The sequence below is a fragment of the Sinocyclocheilus anshuiensis genome, unplaced genomic scaffold (genome assembly GCF_001515605.1).
Source record: "Sinocyclocheilus anshuiensis isolate Anshui unplaced genomic scaffold, SAMN03320099.WGS_v1.1 scaffold842, whole genome shotgun sequence".
In the NCBI taxonomy this organism is placed as follows: domain Eukaryota; kingdom Metazoa; phylum Chordata; class Actinopteri; order Cypriniformes; family Cyprinidae; genus Sinocyclocheilus; species Sinocyclocheilus anshuiensis.
The window spans coordinates 234,344-256,043 of NW_015536509.1; the positions used below are offsets into that span (position 1 = coordinate 234,344).

The 21,700-nt window shown below is 36.2% G+C and overlaps 1 protein-coding gene and 1 pseudogene across 1 annotated transcript in view; one reads left to right on the forward strand and one right to left on the reverse strand.

Annotated features, from left to right (window-relative positions):
* Positions 1 to 1,607: 1,607 nt before the first annotated feature.
* LOC107691753 (15 kDa selenoprotein-like) lies at positions 1,608 to 5,598 on the reverse strand (annotated as a pseudogene).
* A 598-nt stretch (positions 5,599 to 6,196) lies between these two features.
* Positions 6,197 to 21,700, forward strand: part of LOC107691454 (heparan sulfate 2-O-sulfotransferase 1-like) — a 28,105-nt gene continuing 12,601 nt past the window's right edge. The window contains exon 1 of the mRNA XM_016490052.1: positions 6,197 to 6,589. Within this exon, the coding sequence (XP_016345538.1) occupies positions 6,466 to 6,589 (124 nt within the window). The 5' untranslated portion in view covers positions 6,197 to 6,465. The remainder of the gene's footprint in view (positions 6,590 to 21,700) is intronic.

The following is a 21,700-nucleotide window of genomic DNA, read 5'->3' on the forward strand; positions in this document are numbered from 1 at the left end:
CCAAATGTTCACGCAAAGAAAGAAGGCGTAACTTTTATTCTCACTGTAGTATTGTTGCCGCCGCCATATCCTGAAGACGCTGTGTGCTTCGTTGTGAAAGCGAAACTACTTTGTTTGGTCTTCCAAAAGAGGACTATATCCGCTTCATCATGCCTAGAGCTGATCCGTGCTGGCCGCTGAGGGAATACAACAGTATGGTAAGGGGCGTAACATTTCCGTCTCATTGGTCAATCACAACGCACTGGATAGCTGGCCAATCACAGCACGCCTCACTTTTTCAGACCGATGAGCTTTGTAAAAATCGACGCGTTTCAAAAAGGCAGGGCATAGAGGAGAAACAATAATGTACAGTATGTGGAAAATAATGTGTTTTTTTTACTTTAAACCGCATAAACACATTTCATTACACCAAATACACAAAATAATGTTCTTTTTAGCAACATCATATGACCCCTTTAATCAGTGATTCAGAGCTATTCGCCAGCAGACATCTGCAGACTATACAAATTTACTTTAAATATTTATAAGAAATTTACACTACTGTTCAAAAGTTTGGGGCTAGTATTTATTTTTTTTATTCAGCAAGGATGCATTAAATTGATCAAAATATCAAAAGTAACAGTGAATACATTTATGATGTTACAAAATATTTCGATTTCAAATAAATGCTGTTCTTTGAGCTTTCTATTCATTAAAGAATCCTAAAAAATGTATCACAGTTAAAACTACGGTATTAAGCAGCAGTTGTTTTCAACATCGACGATAATAATAAATGTTTCTTGAGCAGCAAATCAGCATATATAGAATGATTTCTGAAGGATCATGTGACACTGAAGACTGGAGTAATGATGCTGAAAATTTAGCTTTGCCATCACAGGAATAAATTACATATAAAAAATATATTAAAATTGAAATCAGTTGCTTTGAATTGTAACAGTAACTCACACAATTTTTACTTTTTAAATAAAATTCTTTTTAACCAAAGCCTCTGTGCAAGAGACTCCTTTCAAGAACATTAAAAAAAAATAAAAAATACAGTATATAACTTACTGTATATTAAATTTTGATTATTTCATAGATTTTTGTGATAAAACAAAATAAAAAAATACCCTGACATTAAAACCAAAGCAAATGTATTCACTGTAAAAAAAAACAAAAAAAACTACTTTCTAATGTTATGACCTTAAATTTTTGTTCACATCTGTGAAAATTAAATTACTATTAAAATTACGATTCATTTATCATTAAATTATACTATTTTCTTGTTTAGACACCATCTTTGAAACTCATCCAATAATTTGTCCAAACAGTGAGTACAACCAAAATGTCTGCTGACATCTAGTGGTGAAAATATACATATCACAGATTATATGTGCTGCTCAAAATGCTTGTAAATTCGAAGCAAGAACAATGTGTTGTAGGTTTGCCATAAATAATTATGCCAATGAACTCTTAAACTGTAATAAAATTTAGTCAACTAACAGTTTGGTATTTATTAGTGTAGATTATAAATCAAATGCATGCCAAAACACCTCCCAAAATGCCCTGAAATTGAAAATTCAAAAAACCTGACGAAATTTAAGTATTAAATCTCGTTTTTTTTCTCTTTTTTTGTCATTAACAGTCATATCACTTAAACCATTTACTCATTTACCTATGAAATGCTATGGGGAAAAAGTCAAAAACATTAATATGAAAAACAGGTTTATTTGTCTGTGCACTAATGAAATTGAGTTTCAATTCATTTTTTTAAACATTTAAATGAAGAGTTTGCACCTTCTCATACTGGAGTAAAGCTCGAAGGTTCCCGCCATAACGACATGCTCAGAGACTTACACAGGGTCTTCAGGCCTCACATTCCAGGGACTGGTTTACTGTCAGGCCTTCACTAATGTGCAAATCCACATAAACATGTGCTTCTGAGGAGTCGCCACAAGCTTTACCAAACCAGCACATTCAACAGGCTTCACTCAGACACAAGACGTATAAAAGGCCACAGCATATCAACGATTCAACAATATGCAGCGGAAAAATCATACAAATAAGTACAGTATGTCCTGATCACTTAAACTCAAACCACAAACTGATGTTTACTTTCAGAGAACAAAAAAAATTATATGTATGTTTTTAACGTCCATTATTAAGCACAAAAATTAATTGTGGTCCTTTGATTCAGTTGAAAATCTGACTTTAAATATGAAACTGTGAGTCTAAATTCGTTCTAACTTCTCACTAAGAAATTCTTCCACGCTGTCTGTATTCCACTTGAGGATGCTGAGCTCGTCCGCAATGTTCCCGTAATCGTCCAGCAGCTTTAGTACAGGGTCTGAGCCTCTGACATACTGGAATGAATGCAAAAAGAACATCTAGAATTAACCAGTGTTTAAACCAAGTATACAAGCAATACAATCTTTCTAGACAAATGTTAATATTTTGTACTAAGTAATAGTATTTTATATATACACATACACCACCGTTCAAATGTTTGTGGTCGGTGAGATTTCTTTTTTTTTTTTGAAAGACAAAACACATTAAAAATTGAAATATTGTGAAATATTATAACAATTTACATTTTATTTTAATATATTTTAAAATGTAATTTCTGTGATGGCAAAGCTAAATTTTCAGCATCATTACTCCAGTCTTCAGTGTCACATGATTCTTCAGAAATCATTCTAATATGCTGCTTTGCTGCTCAAGAAACATTTCTTTGATTAATCTAAATTCAAAACAACAGCATATTTGAAACAGAATTTGTTAATCTTTACTGTGACTTTTGATTGATTTATTGAATCCTTGCTGAATGACAGTATTAATTTCTTAATAATAAGTGATAATTTCTTTAAAAAAAAAACTAGACTTTTGAACAGTAGTGTATGTCTATATAAACTATATATAATAAATTAATTTAAAAACTTGAACTTAAGTTAAAATTAAAACGGAAACTATAAAAACATAAACTTTTCAAAACATCTAAAAAAAAAAAACAACTATAATAACAAATATCTCTATGATACTAAAATAACACTGTTTGAGACTTTAATATTGAATTGCAATGACATAAGAATTGTTTGGACCTGGAATCTGATTGAATTTCATTTTTTATACCCCATAACATTGTCCTTTCTAAGTTTAATCAAGCCCTTATAGTATGGAATTTATATATGTAATTGTATTCCCTCTCCACACAAGATAATGGAACAGCACTTCGTGAATTTGCTTCCTTGTTGCGAGCACTATCAGCTACTCTCGGAAAATCCACAAAACAGCAAATAAATCACACTTCCACTTGTGTAAACAAAGGAAAACATATTTTACATAACTGTAATGTTTATTTTGCGTTTTTGATTAATCTAAATTCAAAACAACAGCATATTTGAAACAGAATTTGTTAATCTTTACTGTGACTTTTGATTGATTTATTGAATCCTTGCTGAATGACAGTATTAATTTCTTAATAATAAGTGATAATTTCTTTAAAAAAAAAACTAGACTTTTGAACAGTAGTGTATGTCCATGTTTATTACCTTTATGATTTACTTTTTTTTTTTTTTTTTACTACTATTAACTATTACCAAAAATATTTTGAAAAAAAAAAATCTTTACCTTGATCTGAAGACCCCTGAACATCTTTGGCTTGTCACTCCTGACAAAAGCTGAAGGGAAATATAGTCACAAAAATTACTGTTTTGTAACAGGAGTGCAAAAGTAAACACTCTAGTAGTCTGTTCCACACAACAACAGCTGAACTGCTGTAACAGCTGCTACAAGAAAAACACCCTTTGAAGCGTTTCATATCAACTTGGTTTATTTTGCTAAATTTCTATGCCATTTTTGTATAATCATCAAGCAGCACAAGAATAATAAAGTATAAATTAGTCATATTTGAGGCCAAATCCTCAACCTACCTTGGACTTGAGGGAACCTCCCCAATTTTCATCCACAGACCTCAAGGATGGCTCCTGGATAGAGCTGTCAAAAAAAAAGACAAATATACATTAATATGGGTACAAACAGATTTTCACATTGACAAAGCTAATAAATAAATATACTGGTCTTTGTAATAATGATGACTTAATTAAAGTCAAGTGATATGACACCAAATAATCAAGACTGTGGCCTCTGGCTTGTATCTAAATATTTGTGCTTTGACAAAAAGCTGTGCGCATTTTTCATTGTTTGGTGGGTAAAACTGCAGGAAAGCTTCATTAAAGCTACAGCGCTCCATGTTCACTGTAAGAAAATGACCTTGTGATTTGGCACAGAAGCTGAACTCACCATTCTTGACTCCAGCTGAGCCTCCTCTTGGCAGCACTGCCTGCAGGGCAGGTCTAACTGGCCTAGGCTGAACTGACCCAGGAGATCACAGGAGCTGCACAGGAGATTGCTGGAGAAGCCCATCTCCCTGCAGGCCTCAGAGGAGAGCTCCGCTCCATAAGACGCCAGCTAAGTCAGGAAGATTTTAACCACATTAATTTTACACATGAAACAAGCAGTAGATGCAATTCTCTAAGCACTTACACCAGTTGACCTTTAAATCAACATCTCAAACCTATTGGAAATTCTCAGCTGTTTTCTGAGAGCATCTTTGTTTCTAATGACCCTCAAAGGCCAACGTCAAAGAACAAGGCAAATTGAGGGTAAAGCACAGGCGCAGGAATTTGCAAGCATTGGCTACACAGCTATGACAACAAGACTATTCTGTTTATAGCTGGTGGTTGACATCTCGCCTCCTAGTCACAAACAATATAACTGAATAAATAAATAAACAGTATAGCTGATACGTTTCCGTTTAAGAATAAGCACAATCATTTAAAATTTGTTTAATTCTTTTGGAATGAAGGGAGATTTGAACTTTTGAGACCAGTGTTATTACAGTTAAAACCATAAAAAATTGTTGAAATAAAATAAACCTTAAATGCGTTTTTTTTATTATTTCAGCTAGTTGCCAAGGCAACATTAGTTTAACTTTGAAGTAAAAAAATAATAATATAATGGAACAGCACTTCGTGAATTTGCTTCCTTGTTGCGAGCACTATCAGCTACTCTCGGAAAATCCACAAAACAGCAAATAAATCACACTTCCACTTGTGTAAACAAAGGAAAACATATTTTACATAACTGTAATGTTTATTTTGCGTTTTAAGTTACGTATATCTACAAGTTCATTTTTTTTTGCAGGTAAACTAAGTTAGCCAACAGTTTTAGAACTTAATCATTACGGATCATATAAAAAATCATTGTCTCAAACATTTTGCAGTAGGTGCAAAGTTAGTTAATGTCACGGTTAGAAATGAAATTTGCGATATTATATAACGTAGATTTGCAAAACATTATTTACACTATCAGCCGGATGAGCCACGTCAGTAGCTAACATTAGCGAGCCGGCTAACCAGCGCCTTGAACGTAAATAGTCCATATTTTACATAATCACGTGGATTACTGGTCATTGTTGAGTGTCTTCTTTCAAAGAAGAAAATGTGCAGATATGGTTTATTCACCTACCGTTTGTAATAACGGCAATAACCAAAGCAGGTACACCTCCACCGCCATGAGTGTTTCTCTTCCACTGAGTTCAGCAGGAAGTGCGTCACAACACACACACACGCACGCACGCACGCACGCACACACACATTGAGCTTATTAATAAAAGTCTTACCATAACCAAAACGCTATTTGAAAAAATATCACCTTCACCCTTGATTTAAAGAAAGATCAGACTGTTTTAAAAATTGGCAACAAAGAGATTTAACAATAATAGGCAGTCTTTTTAACTAAGCTCAAGAAGTGTCTAGATCTGTCATGCATTCATCATCATCACTTCAAAAGTACATTGGCTTAGGAATTGTTTGGACAAATCTAATAGAATTTTTTTTTACCCCATAGTATTGTTCTTTCTAAATATTATCAACAAGCCTTTATGGCATGGAAATTCTGTTATGTGCCATTGCAGAACTGGAAACAAGGTGATTTTATGTGATCTTTTGCTTAATTGTATGCTATAAATATTTTTGAAAATGATAGAAAATATTTGTACATGGTCACTGACGGTAAATATTATGTGGTGTTGTCAGAAGAGTGAATGTAGAGGAGTCGTATTTGAGTGAAGTGAGATTCTCCAGTCATAGAGCGACAGCTGATCCACGAACGCGCATGCGCACTGACACAACGTGCCTACACTACACTTCCCAAATTCCTAGGATTGAACAACAACTGAACGTCCACTCCAGCTGCTACTCAAGTGAAGTATAGTCTGAGCTGTTCGGATTCAATACGCATACAACATTTTTGTTAACGGAACTGTTTTTGTGGTGGTTATAAGTGCCCGTTGTAGTGTAGTTTGCTCTGTGTGTGTTTATATTCGACTCTGGGAATCATGAAATGGCAGCACTGCTCGCTGCGTCCATGAACTGAGTGTCATAAAGTTCTCGGTCACGGCATGTCCTCTCTGTGCTGGATTTTTTGATGGGGTTTTTAAGGTTAAAGATGCCGCCGAAGTTTCAGCTCGTGGCTCTGTTGGCCTTCGCCATTGTGATGATCTTTTTGGAAAACCAAATTCAGAAGCTCGAGGAGTCGCGGGGGAAGCTGGGTAAGAATTTTTCCTTTCCAATAAAGTATCTTCAAATCATTTGTAGACTAGAGATCAGCGCAGTCTGATTTGCTCCAATTTTTCAACATTTTTATAGTTTGATTTGTTTCCTCAGTACTATTTTAAGGTAGGTAATGAGCGTTGGTGTGTATGTTTGGACTACATGGCCCATCATGTCTCAGGCAGCAGCTGCATTTTCATTCAAGCAAGATCCAGTATCAGTTTTGACTCAACTAGTTGTGCAATGCATATTTTCCTTCATCAGTATTCAAGCATGTATCTGTTGCACTATGAAGCCACTGCATCAGACATGCCGCTCACTTATGCTTGAGTCTTCAGGGACAAAACAGGCTGAAGAACTGAGGGACAACTGAAGAAATAAAAGCTTGTTTATCAAGCATTATTTTGGATTAATCTATTCAACATGTTCGGTAATATTCTCCAGCTTATTGTGTGTTTATTTTGTTGCCCATTAATATTGCTCAATACTGTTAGATATAAAAACATGTCATTATTTAGTTATAATAACTACTGACCAATTGAAAAAAAAATCACTTCAATGAACGAATGAATTGAAATTACAGGGTGCTTTCAAACAGATTCACCACAGTCAGAAAATCTTACAGTATTGACAAAATCGCCATCAACACATATTAAATCCATTTAGCCATAAAGCCATTTAGTCCCCCCCCCCCCTTATGCTGTTTCTAGTTATTAACAGGACCTGCTTAGAACTAGGGGAATTATCTAAAAATCTGGGTCGGTACGATTTTCACATGTAGACTAAACTAATAATTTGACTTTCAGTTAACTCATAAAACTGAGTTATTGTTTTAAACTGAGTGATGTACTATTCATATCTTGAGGTATAAAAAAGATTTATGCAACAACGTTTAACCCTGACAAAATTCAATATCACAGAGTATTTACTAATGTTCACAACCATTTAAAATGTTGGGGCTCAAATTACTTTTATTGAATAAGGATGCATTAAATTAATCAAAAGATGTTTATACTGTTACAAAAGATTTCTATTTCAAATAAATGCTGTTCTTTTGAACTTTATATTCATCAAAAAATTCTGAAAAAAATATCACAGTTTCCACCAAAATATTAAGCAGCACAGCTGTTTTCAGCACTGATAATAATAAGAAATGTTTCTCAAGCAGCAAATCAGCATAGAATGATTTCTGAAGGGTCATGTGACACTGAAGACTGGAGTAATGATGCTGAAAATTCAGCTTTGCCATCACAGGAATAAATTACATTTTAAAATGTATTAAAATAGAAAAGCTATTTTAAATTGTAATAGTATTTCTTAATATTACTGTTGTACTGTGGAAGAAATACAGCCTTGGTGAGCTTTTTTCAAAAATGTTAAAAATCTTACCAGCCCCAAACATTCGACAGTGTATATGACAGAGTTTGCATGTTTTCATCACAGGAGGAAATATAGACATTTAGCATGAAATTATACAAATATAATTACCTACAATTATAAAAACTGTAGAACTCACAAGAGCTGAGTGAACAGGTGAAATAGCTGATTTATAAAAAATGGTATCATAAGCGTGTTCATAAATATCTCAGTGTTGACAGAAAATCCAGAATTATCTAAGGAAGTTAATAATAACCAGGGCTCGCAAAACTTCTAAATACCTGGCAGTCCTTCGGCAGGCACTTTTCAGATTTTGGTAGCCCGAAATAAATTTAACTAGCCCAGATTAAAAACAGAAAATATTTTTAGAACCTAGGATAGGGGTCAAAAACATTTCAAAACACAAATATCAAGGAAGGAATTTTATTTCACTATTTACAGGGTATCTGCAGGATTTTTAAAAATGAATTTTAGGTTTTTTTATGACTCTTTTTAAAGCCTGCACAAATTCAATTAACTCTGTGAGTGGGGTAGGGCAATGTCTATGATGACATTAAACCGTAAAGTGACACGATCTGCAGTTTAGATACAGGTTTTCACAAAAACAAAAAATCTTATACAATGATAAACATCACATTTCAGCCTTTAATCCATTTTTAAGAAAAGGGATAAAAACATGGGATAAATACATGTAAAAACATTGGTTGATTTTCGCATTGGTCTGAACTAAAACAGCAGACGGGCTTATTGAAAATGCAAATTCATTCTCTGCAACAATAATTAAGACTTATACCATTTGAAGTATTTAAGACTTTTATGGTCTTAAATTTGATACCACTAAATTGAAGAGTTTTTAAAGAAATGCAGGAACCTTGTTTTTAAGATAGCCCATACCGGCAGGGCGGTGATACATTTTGGTAGTCCGACTGGAAGACACAGTAGCCCCGGGACATCCAAGTACTCCAGAGTGCAGCCTGGACGATGGGGCGGGGCGACACATTAGGGCAGAGCTCATGTATTAAGTGGTCACGATATAGTCCTATACCTAGGCTATATCACATTGAATTAAGTCCGATTTTATAGCGCTTTTCACAATACACATTGTTTCAAAGCAGACATATGATTTAACATTGAGCAGTTTAAGAACTGGGCGATATGCTGATAAAAATGATCCACCGTATGAGATCTAGCTATTTTGTATAATATATATTTAAATGTATATTCTTTATATTTACATTAGGATCGGTGAATAAGCACAAACGGATGATGATAATAGGTTGATAAATTACTGTAGTTCAGTAAGACATTGGACAAACCCGCAGTTTAGTCTTAATTTTATTTTAAAGCACAACCGTGAAGACAATAATACTAAATAGCCCTGACCATCAGCGTGAACTGGGGTTTTATGAGTGGATAATGGGAATAAAAATCTTGCAATGCTGAAACAATATATCTTTCCATATATTTTGAATGTTTTAGTTTACTAAAACAGCTGTTATTAAATCTGATCTACAGCAAATATTATTATTAATGTGCGTAAGTGTGTACTTAAGCAATAAATGTTCATATCACTTCTCTGCTGTATATTTTTATTTATACTATTATATGTAGGCTATTTATGCACAAATTAAATAACTGGTTTTGTGGCGCGATCCTCGAACCAGGAATTACTGTAAAATAGAACTATATACTTTACTGAATATCCCTTTTAGATTTTTAGTGGTTATTATAGTCATTACTTAGCCTCAAAAAAATATTAATCACAGTGAAGGTCTCTTTTACTCACCTTCTTAAAAGTCCTCACGTAGCCTACCTATATTGCACAGATTTACAGCTCCAAGTAATTTTTATATTTGATATAGTTATGATATGATATATTAACTGAAACTCATTTCTAGAGCCCGACCGATATATCGTTTTGCTGATTTTATCGGCCGATATGAGCCTGTCGCAGATATATCGGTATCGGCGTATATGCCGCCGATATGCCACCGATATGAACATTTTCATATGAACGGCGCCGCAGATCCGCACCAAATTCGGGGATCCCTTCAGCTCAAGGAGTCCTCTCGAACGCTGAATCAAGTGTACGTCTTGAGGCCCCCTTTCGAATGAGACCACCCCCGCGTCGATAGCCCCCGGAGTCAGGGAGTTACATGCGGTCAAAGTTGCGGTCAGGCACCGACCGATCTGGCGATCCCGGTGGACTACCGACACGTGGAGGGCGGCGTTCGAGAGGGCTCCTCGAGCTGAAGGGATCCCCCCAATTTGGTGGAGATCTGCCACCACGTTCGCGAGATAGTGACACCAGTCAAGCCTTTCACTTCAGTAAGGAGGTCTCTTGTTCAGGCAGAAGCATTCAAGCGGTGTCTTAATGGTAAGCTGCTAATTTGTGGCTTGAGTCTGTTGAATGGCGATTTAGCGCTACGTTGGTGAGATGCAATGTTATAAGCAGCGGTTCTTAATCCTGTTCCTTGCGACCCCCCGCTCTGCACATTTTGTATGTTTCTCTTACCACTTCAGAGGTTTGTTCTATTCGACCGTAAGTGCCCTGCGAAGTGGACTTCACAGGATACTCTCTATTCCAGTTCGAAGGGAACGTACATGTTACATTCAAAGGGCATTAAAGTGCGCGAGACGTGAATTTAAATAGTATTTATTTCCAGAGGTTTATAATGTCACACTTCTCTTGTAAGTTTCCTGTGTGAAGACAGTGGCATAGCGCAAATCTATGAATGAATGTTCCGAAGTGAAGTAAACTTCAACGGAATAAAGTTGAATGGAATTGAATTGAAATAAACTTGAATAACCCATGAATAAACTTCAACTTTACTGTTCAGTGCACTGATATCAGACTCATTGTGGATAATAAAATGTATTGTTAAATTGTTAAATACCCTGCCTTCATTACATATCTTTGTCAAAAGTTTGGACACACGAATGGGAAAGTGTCCAAACTTTTGACTGGTACTGTATTATAATTAGGGTTGGGTACTGTTCACATTTGAACCGGTACGGTACCGGTATCGGTACCTGAATTTCGGTGCCGGTACCCAACGGTACCTTTTTTCGGTACTTTACTCTCTGTGTAATTACAAACACATTTATTTCAGTGAAAAAATAAGTCCAAAAGTCTCAATTTCAACATTTTGAACAATAGAGCCCTACAAACTTTTTCTTTCTTTCTCCCCCCCTCCCTCTTTTTCTGAAAATCAAATGAAGGCATTAAACCTTTATTTTAAATCAAATGAAAGTTAAACCCTTTTATTTTTTGGCAAACAAACTGAGGTTTACTGTTGAAATTAATACATGGAAGAAAAATTGTGTGAATATTCTTTTAAAACATTTTTTAATAGGCTAATAATTGTATTATTTATTTATCATTTAATTGTTTTATTTCGGTTTGATAGAAATTGAATTTTTAAAGATGTACATTATACTGTACAAAAGTAATACAAGAGTAATATATTTCTGTTACATGTTAAACCGTACTTTTATTTTGACAGGTTGCCATGAAGTTTCTGTGTGTATACAGTATGATGATGCTAGTTTTCTCAAATGAAACGGTAAAATTCTCGCGCAGTGACTGTCACAGCAGCTCTGGAGATTAAGTTTTTGTGTTCATGCCGTCATATAGTGAGACGCAGAGGCCGGAAATCACTGCGGGCGTCATGCGTGCGTCAGTATTTGTGTAGTAAACACAAAACCACGTTTCCGCCATTCATACATACAGAGGCAAGCGGAACATGCAGGATTCATATTTAAACCGTCTTTTTGCATTTTAATATTCACAGACACTAGTTCATATCGCGATTCGAATTAAGTGGCAGTGGCTACTTTTGATTTATACGTACGAAATTGACGAATTCCGTGGCATTCCGCGCTATAGAGTAAATTACATTTTTATGAATGGACTCCGCGATCCCGTCCGCGTTTTCTCAGAAACCATATGGCCCTAGAAATGTAACTACACTTCAGAACATTTCGGCTTGCCCTGTGTGTTGTTTGAACGAGTTTCAGGGCTGACCTCACGTCACAGGGTCTCTCTTTCTCTCTCAGTAGTGTATGCGCTCAGATGCATTCTCAGGTACCGAAATTTGGCACCGATTGATTTAACGTGAATCGGTACTCAGTAGTACCGACGCAATTCGGTCGGTACACTTAAAAGTACAGAGTTCGGTACCCAACCCTAATTATAATATAGCCTACACTAGGGCTGCACGATAAATCACATGCGATTGTCACGCGCATCTTGTCAGTAAAGCCGGTTCTGTGATTAGTAGTAAATCTCCATCACCTGCTTTCAGATGGAGTGGCATTTACTACACAGAGCCGTAGATCACTGACAAGCTACGAAATATCGCGTTCATAATCGCAGATGAATCGTCTTCGATTATGAACACGATATTGCATAGCTTGTCAGTGAACTACGGCTCTGTGTATTAAAATGCTGCTCCATCTGAAAGCAGGTGATGGAGATTTACTACCAATCACAGAACCGGCTTTACTGACGAGATGCGCATGACAATCGCATGCGATTTATCGTGCAGCCCTAGCCTACACATAAAGAATATCGGCTAATATATCGATATCGGCCTTTTTTACTCCATTTTTTTACTCCGGCATTGGCCCTCAAAAAACCCATATCGGTCGGGATATACTAATTTCATCCCGTGCATACACAGATTAGAACACACGCACACACAATGAGGAGGTTGACACATAAATAATTGGATTTTTAATACCTTATGTAACATGGACACTTATATACTATAAAATAGGAACTAGGGCTGAACGATTTTGTTAAATAATCAAATTGCGATTTTTTTTTACCAATATTGCGATTGCGATTTAATATGCAATTATTTTTTAAGGCTCTTTATGTTCTGTATTATTCAACAAAGACAAGCTATAAATCATTGTATAGTATGAACAACACAATATTGGATAGATTAAACATAAATGTTATTTTCTGTAGGCCAGGCCTATATGTCGACCAAAAAAGTTTGAGAACCACTGCATTAGGGCTGAACAATTTTGTTAAATAATCTAATTGCGAATAAACTTTTTTGGTTAAACACCGTGTTTACACAGGACGTGAGCGGCAAAATACAGTAGAACCATTATAATCAGTGACGCTGTCTACACTAGATGCGGGACGTCTCCATGCTTTCTCTCGCCGTACTTTGATGTCGTACACCGATCAATCTTCAAGTCGAACACACCTCTTTACTCTCGCGTGTCACGTGACCGAGTGTAATCGCAGCCTCTGCGATGAAAAAAAAATCGTGTTTTTTTTTCATATCGCGATATTATCGCAAATGCAATTAATCGTTCAGCCCTAATAGGAACCTTTAAAAACTATAAGAGAACCAATATATAGGCTCAAATATTTTATTAAGAGGTAAACAAGGAAACATGAGTTTGCCATGGAAACATTTTATTTGCACTTTATACAAAATAATGTTTGTGATGCATTGAGCATTGTACAACTCATCTCCTTAAACAACAACAAAAATGGTTGTGCTTTAAAACGTAAAATCAGCCACTTATGATCGTGTTTGTCCATTTCTAAAATACAGTGAATTATCATCATTTGCATAAAAAATCCCAACTTTGTGCTGATCCGCAGACCCTTATGGAAATATGAATGATGCGCTAATGTAAAACTGCTCTATTCAGCCTGAAGAAGAGGTGCCGTGACCAAGCGTTTATTTGTTAACAATAACTTCATCTAACTAAAATTACCACGATTACTAAACCGATAATAAGATACAATTGTAGAGTTAGCACATAATATTTCTGTAATATGGCCAAATCAATTACAAAATCATACACAAAGGAATGCGCATGCTCATGCTTCAAGCGTCTACAGCAATAAGATTTGCTGTTTTATAAACCAATGGAATTGGGGGTGGGCGGAGCAACACGTGTCACCCTGCCCCAATGTGTCGCCCCGCCCCATCGTCCAGGCAGCACTCTGGGGCTGCTCGGGACGTCTGGCTATCGATTTTGCAAGCCCTGATAACCTTCAACCCTTTTGCATGTCTGTCTGTGAATGTATAAGGTTTTCTGCTTATTACAACTAATCTATTGAAATGAACAAAATATGTTAATTTAAACGTCTGTGAAGTACATGCGTCAGCAGGGCTTTTGTATTTTGGTTGAGTGCTGTGATTCCAAACACAGGTCACATGTTTAATTTGTGACACATGTCAAAACCACATGCCTTGAGTGATCGGATATGGGCTATGTCATGTCCAGTACAGGCTATTCCGAATGCTGCACCTTCACAGAGATGTATCTCTGCCATACTCAAGTTATTATAATGCTTTGTTTGTTTGAATGAGCAACATTCTTTCCATTAAAAATTGGCAAGCTGCTGTTGTTTGGGTTAGCTGGTTCCCACCATCCATGCTGAGTTACTCACATCACCTAACAGCTTTTTGGTCTATGAATAGCTGCACAAATGCAGAGGAATATGAGACCTGTTAGCAGGCGGAAAGGTGAGAGGAAGGTTTTCCATCTGGTTAGACCTGGAGAAAGCTATCAGTCTCAGCACTGCATAAATTGATGATGTTTTTGAACCTGTCATTTTGATTGATTGAGAACAAATGGAGTCTTTAGCACATACCTAGTGTAAACTTTTTTTATTAATTTGACTCAATATTTCAACAGTGTTTTTACTGAGTATATTTCGTGTCACATTTTGAAATGTTGATTGTTGATTTATTATTGTTCCATTTGCTCTAATAATGGCATTTGACATGCACTTTCATGGTTCATAAGCATCGGAAAGTTATTTGATATCTAACCTAATAGTAATTTGTCTCCATTTGCTAATAGAAGTTCTGGGATTCCCTTCGAACATGTTTCAGATCGTACTGTTAGCCCTGATAGGACTGTGAAAAAAGCTAAGCCTGTGTGTTATGGCTTGTAGGGTTGTTTGGCGTTAATTCGTTTGGCATTTTTGCACAATATAATCTTTACTGTTTAAATTGTGTTCATTGTGTTCATTGAGCTGTTTTGAATGTACAGTAGGTGTGATCGGGAACAACTTAATTTTGTTATTACGCCGGCTCAACATCGTGATGTTTGTCAGCCATCAGCAATGGACATTGGCATCGTCCATCGGCCCAACCCTTATGGCTTGGCACTGACACATTGACTACTGTACATTTTTAGATCCAAAATAGCCGTGTTTATGATGCTTAAAGACTTTGAAAGCGTTGTTGATTGTTGAAGGTTTCAGAGCCAGTGGATGACGTATAAACTAAACAAATACTTTTGTAGCCTTTATAATATGAATAGATTTATACGATGTGTGCGGTTTTAATAATGTTTTGTTTAATAATCAAACTAATAAATATTAATATATAAAGTCCCAACATTTACATTACCATTCAAAAGTTGGTGGTAAGATGTATGAAAGAAGTCTCTTAAGGCTGCATTTATTTGATCAAAAATACAGTGAAAACAGTCAAATTGAAGTATTACAATGTAACTGTAAAAAAACAACTTTTAAAATTTTAACTGTAAATTAGTTTCATATTTTAAATTGTCATTTATTTCTGTGATGGCAAAGATGAATTTTTAGCAGCCTTTATTTCAGTTTTCAACGTCACATGAGCCTTCAGAAACCATTCATGCTGATTTGCTGCTCAAGAAACATTTCGTATTATTAATGTTGAAAACATTTGTGCAGCTTAATATTTTTTGGATACCATAATGCAGTTTTTTTTTTTCAGGATTTTTTGATGAATAGAAAGTTTAGTTGAAACACTGTAGAAATCCCTTGTAGCATTACAAATGTCTTTACTATCACTTTAGATCAATTTAATGTGTCCTTGCTGTATAAAAGTATTGATTTCTTTAAAAAAAATCTGTCTGTCCCCAATTTTTTGAATGGTTATGTACACTAAATACTATGTGTAACATTGAATTTTGTCAGGGTTACAAGTTGCATAAATTTCTCATACCTCAAGATGTAAATTGTAAATCCATTTTATAAAAAAATGGTTTAATTGTGATGTTTATCATTTAATAATTTTTTTTTGTGAAAACCTGTATCTCAACTGTAAATCAATTGCTATTTTGTGGTCTACAACATGAAAGAAAGCCATTATAACATGTACATGAAAAATGTAGAAACATTGGACACAAATATGGGGCACCATTGTGCAGCAGCAAGCATCACAACAAAAAAGGAACCTATGGTTGATCTAGGTAAATGTGTGCAAATGTATAGGGCCCCATTCTTATATTTTGCCTGGGGCCCCCAAATCACTAAATCCACCCCTGCATACTAATCTTACATATGAATAGCAAATCTCACACAAAAAAACAATTATTGGTGTCAGTTGGTACGTCCTGTTGTGTGTAACCAGATGGTACATAACCCGGGGCAGATTATGAGCTTAATGCTTTACTAACTGTTTATTAAAACTTCAAAGCCCCCCTGAATACCAGAGGCATACAGCTGCTTGCATTTCTTAGTCGATTTTTATGGCCTCTTTGTACACGGGACATACTTCAGGTCTGTTTTTCTTTTGTACTTAAGGCACTGCACTACTTCATTTCTCTTACTAAGCCTTAGTCCTTCTGCCAAGGCTGTAAATATCCTTGTGGCATGATAATGCAATTTCTGGAGCTAACAAGCTTGAACATAAAATGACCCCACAGTGACCTCCATGTAGAGTCTCTCAGAGGCAAAATTACTGAAATAATGTATTTGGTCTATCTAAGGAAAGACTGTAACCTGATTTGAATCATTGAAAAGACATCAGTCAGAGTATAACTTGTCAGGTTTGGCAGCTGACTGCAATAAATCCTCTGCTCCTACTGAGCAGTTTGACACTTGTAGATATTAAATTTCATTCCCTCATCTTATTTTTGGCCTTTACTGGAACAAGACACTCAACTTTACCATTAACATTTTTTGCACAGTCATTTCACATGAATTATTATATTGTATGTTTTATATCTGTTCATGGTTCATTAGGGGTGTAACGATATACCAGTGCCACTGTTTGGTTCATATCACGGTTTTGGAGCCACGGTTTGGTTCGGTTCTGTTTGCTGTGGGGGTATGGTTCATGGCATGGCACCAGCAATGCTAAAGAACACTAGATTCACTTTTAACTTAATAATAATAACAATAATCATTGTTCTTCTGAAGAGGTGCTTATCAGAGAACACAGTGTTGTAAAGGCCAATAGAAGTGAATATCAACTGTCTTCCATAGCATCAGTCACACACTGTCAGCCTGAGGGCCTTCTTGCTGCCTGTCTGTTTTTAAAGGGGTCATATGATGCGATTGAAATTTTTCCTTTCTCTTTGGAGTGTTACAAGCTCTTGGTGCATAAAGAAGATCTGTAAAGTTGCAAAGACTAAAGTCTCAAATCCAAAGAGATATTCTTTATAAAAGTTAAGTCAACCATGCCTACCTAAAACGGCTCATTCTAACACGCCCCCACATATCTACATCATGATGTGGGAAGATTTGCATAACGCCGCCCAAATGTTCACGCAAAGAAACAAGGCCCCATCGTCCAGGCAGCACTCTGGGGCTGCTCGGGACGTCTGGCTATCGATTTTGCAAGCCCTGATAACCTTCAACCCTTTTGCATGTCTGTCTGTGAATGTATAAGGTTTTCTGCTTATTACAACTAATCTATTGAAATGAACAAAATATGTTAATTTAAACGTCTGTGAAGTACATGCGTCAGCAGGGCTTTTGTATTTTGGTTGAGTGCTGTGATTCCAAACACAGGTCACATGTTTAATTTGTGACACATGTCAAAACCACATGCCTTGAGTGATCGGATATGGGCTATGTCATGTCCAGTACAGGCTATTCCGAATGCTGCACCTTCACAGAGATGTATCTCTGCCATACTCAAGTTATTATAATGCTTTGTTTGTTTGAATGAGCAACATTCTTTCCATTAAAAATTGGCAAGCTGCTGTTGTTTGGGTTAGCTGGTTCCCACCATCCATGCTGAGTTACTCACATCACCTAACAGCTTTTTGGTCTATGAATAGCTGCACAAATGCAGAGGAATATGAGACCTGTTAGCAGGCGGAAAGGTGAGAGGAAGGTTTTCCATCTGGTTAGACCTGGAGAAAGCTATCAGTCTCAGCACTGCATAAATTGATGATGTTTTTGAACCTGTCATTTTGATTGATTGAGAACAAATGGAGTCTTTAGCACATACCTAGTGTAAACTTTTTTTATTAATTTGACTCAATATTTCAACAGTGTTTTTACTGAGTATATTTCGTGTCACATTTTGAAATGTTGATTGTTGATTTATTATTGTTCCATTTGCTCTAATAATGGCATTTGACATGCACTTTCACGGTTCATAAGCATCGGAAAGTTATTTGATATCTAACCTAATAGTAATTTGTCTCCATTTGCTAATAGAAGTTCTGGGATTCCCTTCGAACATGTTTCAGATCGTACTGTTAGCCCTGATAGGACTGTGAAAAAAGCTAAGCCTGTGTGTTATGGCTTGTAGGGTTGTTTGGCGTTAATTCGTTTGGCATTTTTGCACAATATAATCTTTACTGTTTAAATTGTGTTCATTGTGTTCATTGAGCTGTTTTGAATGTACAGTAGGTGTGATCGGGAACAACTTAATTTTGTTATTACGCCGGCTCAACATCGTGATGTTTGTCAGCCATCAGCAATGGACATTGGCATCGTCCATCGGCCCAACCCTTATGGCTTGGCACTGACACATTGACTACTGTACATTTTTAGATCCAAAATAGCCGTGTTTATGATGCTTAAAGACTTTGAAAGCGTTGTTGATTGTTGAAGGTTTCAGAGCCAGTGGATGACGTATAAACTAAACAAATACTTTTGTAGCCTTTATAATATGAATAGATTTATACGATGTGTGCGGTTTTAATAATGTTTTGTTTAATAATCAAACTAATAAATATTAATATATAAAGTCCCAACATTTACATTACCATTCAAAAGTTGGTGGTAAGATGTATGAAAGAAGTCTCTTAAGGCTGCATTTATTTGATCAAAAATACAGTGAAAACAGTCAAATTGAAGTATTACAATGTAACTGTAAAAAAACAACTTTTAAAATTTTAACTGTAAATTAGTTTCATATTTTAAATTGTCATTTATTTCTGTGATGGCAAAGATGAATTTTTAGCAGCCTTTATTTCAGTTTTCAACGTCACATGAGCCTTCAGAAACCATTCATGCTGATTTGCTGCTCAAGAAACATTTCGTATTATTAATGTTGAAAACATTTGTGCAGCTTAATATTTTTTGGATACCATAATGCAGTTTTTTTTTTTCAGGATTTTTTGATGAATAGAAAGTTTAGTTGAAACACTGTAGAAATCCCTTGTAGCATTACAAATGTCTTTACTATCACTTTAGATCAATTTAATGTGTCCTTGCTGTATAAAAGTATTGATTTCTTTAAAAAAAATCTGTCTGTCCCCAATTTTTTGAATGGTTATGTACACTAAATACTATGTGTAACATTGAATTTTGTCAGGGTTACAAGTTGCATAAATTTCTCATACCTCAAGATGTAAATTGTAAATCCATTTTATAAAAAAATGGTTTAATTGTGATGTTTATCATTTAATAATTTTTTTTTGTGAAAACCTGTATCTCAACTGTAAATCAATTGCTATTTTGTGGTCTACAACATGAAAGAAAGCCATTATAACATGTACATGAAAAATGTAGAAACATTGGACACAAATATGGGGCACCATTGTGCAGCAGCAAGCATCACAACAAAAAAGGAACCTATGGTTGATCTAGGTAAATGTGTGCAAATGTATAGGGCCCCATTCTTATATTTTGCCTGGGGCCCCCAAATCACTAAATCCACCCCTGCATACTAATCTTACATATGAATAGCAAATCTCACACAAAAAAACAATTATTGGTGTCAGTTGGTACGTCCTGTTGTGTGTAACCAGATGGTACATAACCCGGGGCAGATTATGAGCTTAATGCTTTACTAACTGTTTATTAAAACTTCAAAGCCCCCCTGAATACCAGAGGCATACAGCTGCTTGCATTTCTTAGTCGATTTTTATGGCCTCTTTGTACACGGGACATACTTCAGGTCTGTTTTTCTTTTGTACTTAAGGCACTGCACTACTTCATTTCTCTTACTAAGCCTTAGTCCTTCTGCCAAGGCTGTAAATATCCTTGTGGCATGATAATGCAATTTCTGGAGCTAACAAGCTTGAACATAAAATGACCCCACAGTGACCTCCATGTAGAGTCTCTCAGAGGCAAAATTACTGAAATAATGTATTTGGTCTATCTAAGGAAAGACTGTAACCTGATTTGAATCATTGAAAAGACATCAGTCAGAGTATAACTTGTCAGGTTTGGCAGCTGACTGCAATAAATCCTCTGCTCCTACTGAGCAGTTTGACACTTGTAGATATTAAATTTCATTCCCTCATCTTATTTTTGGCCTTTACTGGAACAAGACACTCAACTTTACCATTAACATTTTTTGCACAGTCATTTCACATGAATTATTATATTGTATGTTTTATATCTGTTCATGGTTCATTAGGGGTGTAACGATATACCAGTGCCACTGTTTGGTTCATATCACGGTTTTGGAGCCACGGTTTGGTTCGGTTCTGTTTGCTGTGGGGGTATGGTTCATGGCATGGCACCAGCAATGCTAAAGAACACTAGATTCACTTTTAACTTAATAATAATAACAATAATCATTGTTCTTCTGAAGAGGTGCTTATCAGAGAACACAGTGTTGTAAAGGCCAATAGAAGTGAATATCAACTGTCTTCCATAGCATCAGTCACACACTGTCAGCCTGAGGGCCTTCTTGCTGCCTGTCTGTTTTTAAAGGGGTCATATGATGCGATTGAAATTTTTCCTTTCTCTTTGGAGTGTTACAAGCTCTTGGTGCATAAAGAAGATCTGTAAAGTTGCAAAGACTAAAGTCTCAAATCCAAAGAGATATTCTTTATAAAAGTTAAGTCAACCATGCCTACCTAAAACGGCTCGTTCTAACACGCCCCCACATGTCTACGTCACGATGTGGGAAGATTTGCATAACGGCGCCCAAATGTTCACGCAAAGAAAGAAGGCGTAACTTTTATTCTCGCTGTAGTATTGTTGTTGCCGCCACCATGTCGTGAAGGCGCTGTGTGTTTCGTTGTGAAAGCGAAACTTCTTTGGTTGGACTTCCAAAAGAGGCCGATATCCGCTTCGTCATGCCTAGAGCTGATCCGTGCTGGTCGCTGAGGAAATACATCAGCTTCGCGCTGTGGATCACCAGATCGGCTTTCACCGTGGACTAAGCAGAGTCCAGCCCGGGCCCGTCACATGTGGTTGCCGCAAGCCCACCGGACGCTCCTTTGTCCAATCCGCCGGCCGCGCCGTTCTCAAGCCCGCACGCCGCCACTCATTTAAGCCGGCCTCCGCTCACTCTAGCCCGCCGTGTGTTTCGTTGTTAAAGCGAAACTACTTTGTTTGGCCTTCCAAAAGAGGACACGACTGGAAATCAGTGGTTAAGTTGTATTTACAACACTGTTCCAGAAACAGTTCAACCCAAATATTCAGATGTGTACTGTCCAGCGCATTTTATGGAGGACTGTTTCCTGATAGACTACAATGCCGGCTGTTCTGACTCACAGAGTGTAAGTACGTTTTTTATATTTAAAGAATTTGCCACTGACGATTCAAACGCAAGTTT